At 37.6% G+C, this 9,880-nt stretch overlaps 1 protein-coding gene across 1 annotated transcript; it reads right to left on the reverse strand.

Annotated features, from left to right (window-relative positions):
• Positions 1 to 1,236: 1,236 nt before the first annotated feature.
• Positions 1,237 to 3,132, reverse strand: TMSB4X (thymosin beta 4 X-linked). Its single transcript, XM_063444614.1, has 3 exons — positions 3,029 to 3,132; positions 1,867 to 1,979; positions 1,237 to 1,710 (listed from the first exon to the last, which is right to left on the reverse strand). Exons 2-3 carry the CDS (start codon positions 1,964 to 1,966, stop codon positions 1,676 to 1,678), a joined length of 135 nt encoding a protein of 44 aa, XP_063300684.1. The 5' UTR covers positions 1,967 to 1,979; positions 3,029 to 3,132; the 3' UTR covers positions 1,237 to 1,675.
• Positions 3,133 to 9,880: the final 6,748 nt, after the last annotated feature.

Below are 9,880 nucleotides of genomic sequence, written 5' to 3' on the forward strand. Positions count from 1 at the left end.
TGGAACACTAGTTTACAATGCATTCCATTCCCCAGGGTACTGGACCAGCTGCTGAGAATAGAACTCTACAGCCTTGCAAACTGCCGTAACTTAGCATTGCCAAGTAAGGACTATAAAAAGTGCCATTATGCTGATAATTGCAGCTTTCATCTTTGCACAGGCACACGAGGCAGTGCTGGCTGACCTTTTCTCTAAACCACACCACAAACATTAGTCACCGAGTACCTGCATAGCTATAACAGACTGCCACTTTTTATTGAGGGTAAGTTATCATGCTGAATTATCTATGACTAATTGCAAGACTCCAGTATAAGATTTCTGTTTAAATTAATATTTCACGGTTCTACAACCAGTTCCATTTCATTAGTAATCCCAGATTGCATTTAAAGCAATCTCAAATCTCTTAACGCAAACTGAAGTAAAAGTTCTCTGGTGTCAAATACAAGGACTTGTAGTTCAGCCACACCCCAAAACTGTGTTTAGTTGACTGATGGAGGCAATGGCTCCTTACACTGGCATACACGTTACCCATTTTGTCCAAATTTACCCCAAAAGGCATTCTCTGCTTTATGCTTAAATTGTCAATTAAAATTTGTAGCCATATATAAAAATACAGAAATACAGTAATAATGTTAAAATGCAAAATAAGAATGTATTTGCAATAGTTTTATGAATAGACTATGTTCAACAATATCTTTGGCTATATGTTGAACTTACCTTCTTATTTATATAGTGTGATGCATATACGATGTTAGATTATTCAATATTTTGTTATAAATTTCAAGCGGAAAACCGGTCACTTAACCATATTAAAAAGACTAGAATTACAGCAATTACAAAAATCTATATTTTTTAAAAAAAAGGCCAAAAGGCAAAACATTTTGTATTAAGTTAACAATAGGGACAGTATCAGGCATATCAATTTAAGAGATCTGAAGGCAATGTATTGGGGTGGCAGACCACACCCAGCCCTGTCCCCAGCTATACTACGATAATGGGAGTTCTTCAAGCAACAAAAGCAACAGAACTAAAATACAAGCAGTACCGTCATCTTTGTCCTGCTCACTGAAGCACAAAAGAATAATTAGATTTCTGGAAAATAGTCTATGTGCTGCTGTGAACTCCATTCCCTTTGTACTAACCGTATCCTTGATTTATTTTTTCCATCCAACGCCATGAAGTACGAAGATAAAATTTATATATACACATTTAAAAAAAAGTACATGGACCACGTAATGTTTTATACTTTTTATTTGCATATTTAAAAAAAATTGTGCATTCCAATAATTCAAATCATTTTGAACAAATTAAAATTTCACTTGATTTGACCGCATTTTACAGCTCGCTGGACTTTGATGCAGCTTTCCTTTCACTCGAGGCCACATGGTACTGAATCTCCGTACCTCACCAATTATCCTTTTATTATATAATGCACGATGCTCAATGCCACCAGGACCAAAGCCAGCCAGACAGGCAGATGGAGAGGCAGCGCCTTCAGTCAGTCAGTAGTTCTTTATTCCTTTCTGTTCATGTAACGGGGCAGCACAGTAAATGTTTTCCAACCTTTGTATCTTTGTTATTTATTTTTTTTACAAAGTTAAACAGCTAAAAGAAGTAAAATAAGAAGGCAATGCTTGTGGAATGTACAGTGCATATCTGGGTGATGGGAGATTCATTATGATTCAGTTGCTTGTTTCTCTTGCTCAATTGCTAAAAAGAAGAAGGAAAAAGGGTGGAGGGAGGTAAAAAAAAAAAAAGAAAAAAGAAAAAAAGAAAATTAGTATATTTTACATTACAGTTAAAAGAAAAACCAAAGTATCTTTAAAAAAATATATTTATATTAAAATAAGTTTCAAATGAACTTACTTTCTTTTGAAGGAAGTGGATTTTTCTCTTGTGTTTCTGTCTTTTTCAGCTTGTTCTTATCGAATGACTCAATCTCAGCCATATCTGGTTTGTCAGACATTTTGTTGGATTATCTGTACAAAAGATGAAAAAAGAAATGAAATGAAATTCGAGTGTATTGCAAAAATAAAATTTTTACAAAAAAATCTTTTTTTTTTTTTTTTTTACAGTTACTAGGCAGCCACGCCCTCTCCAAGTTCTACATTCTGAAGATATTTCATTTTCTCCTCTCCTCTAAATTCTATTGTCTGTACACAACTAGATGCACTATATATTTATAAAATATAATAATGGTACTTTGTTCTATGCATCGTTAAAAAAAACTAAACAATAAAAAAGTGCAAAACACATAAATTATTATCTGCGTAGATGGAAAGAAAAATACAAAAATAAGTTGAAGCACTACCTATAATTATACCCATATCATTCAGACTTTGCCCTTCTATTGTCTAGTGATGTGATCAAATCAATAAGTTGGACCCATGCCAGATCAGAGCAGTGTCACTCTATGCTAATCATCAAGCATACTCAGGGGTCTGCTGCCTCGCTCCCTCCCTGTAGATGAAGTCATGCATTCTTCTCTGTACAAAGAACTGCAGCTAAAAAACCAAGGAGTCTTTAACCACCGCCCTGTTCTGTTTCAGCCCCCGCTCTTCTCCAATGCAATTTAACGCAGAACAGATTTACAAGCACAAAGCACATTTTTTATAGAGAAGAAATCTTTGGAGCTAAACAGCAAATAGCCATTTTCCAATCTAGAGGAGAAAATAGCCAGATGCCCTAATAACTGGCAAAGCGTGACTAATCTCTGGCTTTCACAAAACTGGATGTTGGCAAGATTAAATGTCAATCTTTATGTATTCTTTTTAAAGAAACCAAGTTACAAAATCAGCGTGCAAATGAGATAAGCGCCAAATATGCTATTTTACATTCAAATTCTGAGGTAATCCTCACAGTAGCAAGGACAAAAGCACCAAATATTGCCTGTGGCAAATAAAAAAAAATATATATATAGATGCCAAAGGAAAGCACCCAGGTTTACAATGTTGCATACAATAAGACATGTTATGGCAGATTTCATATCTAGCAGCAGGGGAATAGAATGTATACATTCAGGACTTACCAGGGACTGAGCGCAGAGACAGAACAATTCCTCACAGATGCAGCCTTGACTATGAGGGGAGTGAATGGAACCAGCCCTTATATCAGCTCCTCTATGCAAATGACACTGACAACGTCACCCAGTTTGGGCTTAACTCTTTCTCTCCCCTCTAATCTGCTAGTCATGATTCCTGTAATAATTGCTATGGTTAAATAAAAGAAATTAGATAATGAGGCAGAGTTTAATCCTATGCAGTGGTTTAATAAGCAATATTTTTTTTGCTGTTACACAGGCAAATAAACACAGCACATTATAAAAGCTTCTGTTAGAAGAAAACATATATTCTTACAGCAATCTATTTTTTTAGTAATCTGTTGGTTGAAAGCCAAAATATTAATAATAGTACCAAGAGTAATAATAATACAGAGGACATATATACATATATGAATTGTCTTGTTTTTATTTTTTTCTGCTCTGTTCTGCTGTTTGCATGAAGGTAGGCCCAGACTACTGCTGCACAAAGCATTAGAAAAGATGATATAGCATCACTGATTATTGTTTTCATAAGAATCAATGTTATATTCCTGATTCAGTCCCTAGAACTCAGCTTTACATCAAGGTAAAAAAATAAAAAATGAGTACCGTTTAGAAAAATACATGTATGATTTTGTTATCTAGGGGAAATCTAAGAGCACCATAAAATATCTATATCTCTCTCTATATATAGGTGTATATATATATATATATATATATATATATATATATATTCACTTATTTATATATATTATCACTGAATACAAATGCAAAACATTGAATATGCACAGAATTTCCTGTAAAGTGGCATTTAAAATTTGCCCACCAACCACACCGATATCAAAAAGATGAAGTAGCATATATTCCTCTTTTTGTTTCCCTTTCTTGCATTGCTTATAACCAAAGGCATATTGCTTACTGTTTGGGTTATATGCTTATTGACAGGATTGTTTAATAGTCACGCATAATCCCATCTGCAGATAACATACTGCATTGTTCTTAGTGTATAGGGGAGACCTTACAAATCATTCCAGCACACTAACGGTTAAAGCATAAAGAGCCGTAAGATGCAGTTGTGGTTTAGAAGCAGCAGATGAAGACAGGAAATGGTATTTCCTGTGTTCACATTAACAGCAACAAGACAGACTCCTTGGCCTAGACCTGCATGAAATATAGTTACTTGCGCACCTTATGTTTTCAGTAATGAATAGCCTTGTATCAGATTTTTACAAACATTCAGCAATGAGTAGTTGAGATAGTTAAGGTGACATTTAGAATTCGTTCAGGCGTGGTCTCTGAGAAGGATGGCACTAACAATTGAAAAATACAATTTCCTGTAAACCCTGTGGTAACAGGGAATGGGGAGGGATTTGATTGCTGCACTACTTAAGGGAACACTATAGTGTTTAATTATGTCCCGCTACGCAATAAAAAAAGTGTTTAAACCCCTTTATTTCACCTAACTTATTTTCCACCGGTGCTAGATCGGACACCTCCTCCCGCGACATCATGGCGATCTGGAATGCACATGTTTGCATGACTGCTGACCAGTTAACCCCTACCACCTGTTGCCCAATAAAGACACAACAACACTTGATATGGGGCTACGGCCACAGCTGTATTGATAATTATTGCCAGCGTCCCCACTCTGTCAGCTGTTGTGGAGTTTACCAACAGACAGCTCTATCCTAATGAACCACAAGTCCGGAGCAGCCTGCCCCCGCCATCAGCTCTCAGCAGGCTGCGACTCCCCAAGCCGCTTGGGCACTTTCTTCCAATTTACTTCGCTGGCCAGGACTACCGCGAACTGTGACAAAACAAAGAAAAGACAACAGCACCCAACCAAACAAAATAACTTCCAACTTGAATTTCTAGGGCGGGCGGGTGGGCAAGCTAGCACCACTACACCTCTGACAGGGAACTGGTGAGTACCCTCCCCATTCACCCCTTTTTATGATATGCCTAGGCTGCAACATTGTATCCTCCCGGGGCCATCCCCTTATCCCTGTCATCAGTCATGTCCTCCCATCCTTATCTCTCTAGGGAGGTACTTTAGGTTCACATGTTTGAATCAATACTTTCGTATGTGGTTTTTGAAGATGCTGGACGTGCTCATGCAAGGCATGAGGAGGACATTCAGCTTCGTTTTACAGAATAAAACCCAATTCAGCTCCTCTAGTGGCTGTCTGGCAGACAGGCATTAGAGGCAATCTTAACCCTGCAATGCAAACATTGCAGTTTGTCTAAACCATCAATGTTTAACATTGCAAGGTTAACAGGATGGCGACACTGCACCCAGACCACTTCACTGGGATGAAGTGGTCTTTGTGTGTTTAGTGTTTCTTTAATTAAGGTGGGACGTTTCCAGCCTGGTATGTAATTTTTATAAAGGGTGGCAAATCTCAGCCTATTGGTTTCGGGACTATAGTAGATTTTACCAGTGGAAAGTGAACTGGAGGGACAGTATGAGGTTGGGTACCATTAATGTGTAATTTATGGTGGGCATGGACTTAACACAAATACTACTTTACTGTCATTGTTTTATCGTTGTAAAATGCTACAGCTACTATGCGGCATTTCAATTGTATATATTTAATAGGATGCAATCAATGAGTGACCATCTTAAATAGATTGCTAATTACATCGTAAGAGCAAGAAATTATTTATTTGTCTTTAAAGAGGAACTGTTGCTTTTCTTTCAGTTCTCTGTTCCTCTTTCTCTCAGGCAGCAAATATTACTGAATCTGTTACTGGGAGAGCACTGCAGGAGGTACTGTATCAGCGTAATATGCATTTCCCTCTGTCAAATGTACATGTGCAGGACATTTTCCATCTATATCTGTACAAGTATTAGTAGAGATGCATTCATCTATTGGTCATTAAAGGTAGTAAGCATTTTAGAAACTTTGGGCAATGATGGCGTTGCCATAAAATTTGGTCCGCGAGCTTGTCCGCATCAAATTCCTTCTAGTACACAGCTAAATGAACTGATCCATCCAATGTTTATCTGCTGAGTCTTATTCATTGAATGCTGATGTACAATTTATTCAGCAAAAAAATGGAAGCAAGAACAAAACATACTACACTGTCCTTATACTACACCATACTCACTATAACAACTTAATCTAGATTTAATTGTTATACTTAATACAAATACACAAAAATAAGTCCTGCGCTCAAACTCCCAGGACTTATTTTAGTGTATTTGCATTCACTTTTGTATCACACAGCTATGTTACAATGCTGCCGCCCACCCTATGTGTTCCCTGTTAAGGGTTAATTAGTATGTAGGGGTTTAGAAAAATACCCCTCTCATTAGTGATTTTTTTGCCTGAAGCTTAAGAAAGCAAGGTGAATAGTCAGTGTAGGACACACCTAAGAGGTTTGCCTTGACATGGCAGGTGGGCTTGGATCTAAATTTGTTACAGTTGTTCCCCCCTCCCTAGTGGCCCCAAATCTAAATATTTCAGTAATTAGAATGCTGGGAAATGTGGCTTCAATCCCTCTGAGCATGAGAGCGCATGCCCGGTGCCATTACTGTCTTCCATAGAAAATCATTACATGTAATAATTCTCTATGGCAGACTCGTAAGCCCATTGCAGCAAGTGCCACATACGTGCCTGCGGTCTGCAATGCTCCTTTATGAGAAACATTGGATTGGACCTCATGCTGGTTGGAGGCCATGGCACCACTTAGGAAGACTCTGTGCTGGAAAGAAGGTGAGAAAATAATTGACTTTTGTATTAAATTGCCTTTTTTTGTTTGTTTGTTAAGCCCGGGGGACACGTAAGCTAAGTAGGTTACAAGAATACTGTAGCATTAGAAATACAGATATGTATTCATAATGCTACAGTGTTCCTTTAAAAGTCATTAAAACCATGATAACACTACGCCAACATCAAGTGATCTCTGGTGTGAGTCTTGTATTTATCAACAAACACATGGCAGTCCCTTGTGGTTATTCAATAAACTCTGAATACCACCTGTCCTGATTATCACAAGTAATATTTATTGCCATATACTCTGTAATAAGAACAGTTACAGAAAAACAATGAAGAGAACAATAAATGCTACTACAAAAAAATACCAGAAACTATACACACTTACTATTATAAGTAATATTTAGCATTGATATACTTTTCATATAGTTTTGGAACTCACAGCCCAGATACTACAAGGAGCTCATCACTTTTCTAAAGCTTAAAATGTAAAAAATAGTATTTTAAGCTCGATTTTAAAATTGTCACACTAAATTATATTTCATAAAAAAACTAGACAATGCAGAGTATTGCACTTGCTACATTGCACCACTGGTCATACTTGTACTTTACAGGCAGTCTCTTTCAGTATTTGTGGTATATTTTCCCCTACGTTTCTCAACACACATTGCATTGGGGCTGTAAAGTCTGTTTAGCATGGTTTGTGAGTCAATGCAGAAACATTTTTGTTATATCCTCTGACTTTAGTGTTACTGCACATTATCAGTTTATTCACAGAAAGTACAAAAACAATTATGACTATTACGCAGTAGTTTAGTGAACCCATATCTCCTGGGGATTTATTTAGGAAGACACTTTTAATTTTAATTGCTCACAACAAAGTATATATTTTTACAAAAGCGAAAATTCCTTCTGAGTAATCTCCAGCTCTCCAACTTTCTCAAAACCCTGTCACTTAGTGTTCTGAGACCATCTGTAACATGGGCATTTGACTGCATGACCAAAATCTCCCACTTTAGTTGGCAGTAAGAGCCGAAGGATATTTCATGTTTGCTAACTGCTCATACTCCTTGTGTGCTACTCGCCTATTTGATGTTAGGTGCTGCTCCAAAAGCACACCAATTATTGACATGACTCCAGCCTTTAAATGTTTGGCTTCCAACTACTTCCATGGCACCTGTCACGTGATGCATGCATCATTATTCCCAACGGTGTTACAACACCTCATTGGATACATTTGGTGAAGGGATATAAATATTATGTCTTTCCATGTCTAGGTGTGTGATGCTATCCTAATGTGATAGTGATTTCAACCTGGGTTGTTTTTTTTACTTTCCCTTGCTAGTTGCCTATACTGACCCTTGGCACGTCAACCATTTTGTTCTGTCTTCTGGTGTCCGGACTTCGGCTTGTTTAAATATATGCTTGCTTAATCCACTTTTTTGGACACGCCTGTGTTTCAATATGTCCAGCAAGTATAAAGTCTGCTAATATAACTTTATATCTCATTATTACTCTTGCAGTTAGAGTTCTGAATATTCTGTCTTGCTGTACCTGACACCATACCTCCCAGAGTTGGGTGGGCAGGTTAGAAGTGCCACCTGCCTGAAAAGGGAATTGTATGAAATTGGTGTGTGCAGGGTGCCAACAGAGAAAGACAGCCAGTTCCCCATTAGGAGGTCTGGTTGAGCAATGGGGTATGGACAAGTCCCCTTAATTGGCTTCACTGACTGCCCTCTCTTCATTCCTGAATGACAGCGCTGAAATCAAGTGATGTTAGATCTCTTTTTCCCCAGCGCTTGTGCAACCAACGTGGGAAGTTAAAATGGGATCCTGAATTCCACAATCTAGAGCTCTGTGCCATCCTAATCCCTGCTGGATACAGGGACGCTACTCTCCAGCTGCAAAATAGTAATTATAAAGGAGGGTGGCAAAATACAACATCAGTTTAAATGTATGTGTGTGTGTAGAAAAGCATGTGTATACAGCTGGGTGTGTTTTTAAACAATGTATGTGAGTTTAATAGTTCATGTGTGTAGTAGTTTATGTGTGTAGCTGTGTCAATGAAGTAATGTTTGTGTGTGTATGTAGTAGTGTTTGTATGTAGCAATTGCTGCAGAGTTTGTGTGTTTGTATGTGTGTAGCATTGCATGTGTCTGTAGCTGAATGTATGTTTAGCAATGAATGTGTATGTATGTGTGTAGCAGAGTGTGTACAGCATGATGTGTGTTTATGTGTAGCACTGTGAGTGTGTTTAACAGTGTGACTGTGTGTATGTTTAACAGAGTGTGTATTTGGCATTGGTGTATGTCAGTGTGTATGTTTTGTATCTGTGTGCACATGTGAGAGTGCCTGGAATGCATTTATTTTTGTGTGTCTGTGAGTTTTTCTGGGGTGTGTGTTGGGAAGTGTATATCTCTGGGAATGTGCATCTCTTCCTGGTATCTTGAGTGTGTGTAGTTTTGTTGTATTCATGCTAGGCTGACTGACAAAATGATCTAGTCAGTGCCACAAAGGGCAGAAAGATTCCCAGAGCACTGTTGAAGCACTCTTGCATGATCTGAATGGCCTTATAGCACTATGCACAGAGTGCATCTAATGATGTTCCCACGTTGAGCTAAATGAGGACATTTCATCCACCATGGGAGGACAGAACTCTGAATTTGGGATGGCCCTACAGGTCAGAGACAGTTGGGAGATATTTGACAATGATATATTATAGAGTAAAGGCACAAGACAAATGTATGAAGGGATTTTATGTATTTTAAATCACACTAGTAGTGCCAAAGAGTACTTTTTCACTTCAGCATTGTGGAGGAGGGGGTACTCAAAAGATAAATGTGTCACTACTACTATAGAAGCTGGCAACCAAATTAACTAGGTACATCTTGCAAATCTGACAGAGATGAATAATCATATGTCAAAGTTCAAAGCTATAATAGAGTCTGCCTAAACACACAAATACTAATTTGTAAAGGAACCAACGGTAGTTTAATTAATATATTAAAATTAGGCCTGATGATGTTTTTTAAAAAAGGCAGTAATACAAAGTTTCAAAGGAAATTGCTAGAATAGTGCAAGATATGACAGAACACAAAAATAAAGTATATTTATTTTAAGG

Source organism: Pelobates fuscus, chromosome 1 (assembly GCF_036172605.1).
Source record: "Pelobates fuscus isolate aPelFus1 chromosome 1, aPelFus1.pri, whole genome shotgun sequence".
NCBI classification, from domain to species: Eukaryota; Metazoa; Chordata; class Amphibia; order Anura; family Pelobatidae; genus Pelobates; species Pelobates fuscus.

Excerpts from the sequence above, each read along its gene's own strand:
- TMSB4X (XM_063444614.1), bottom strand. The coding sequence starts at position 1,966 with ATGTCTGACAAACCAGATATGGCTGAGATTGAGTCATTCGATAAGAAC. Across the intron at positions 1,711-1,866 it reads TCCACTTCCTTCAAAAGAAA|CAATTGAGCAAGAGAAACAA; the intron begins GTAAGTTCATTT and ends TCTTCTTTTTAG.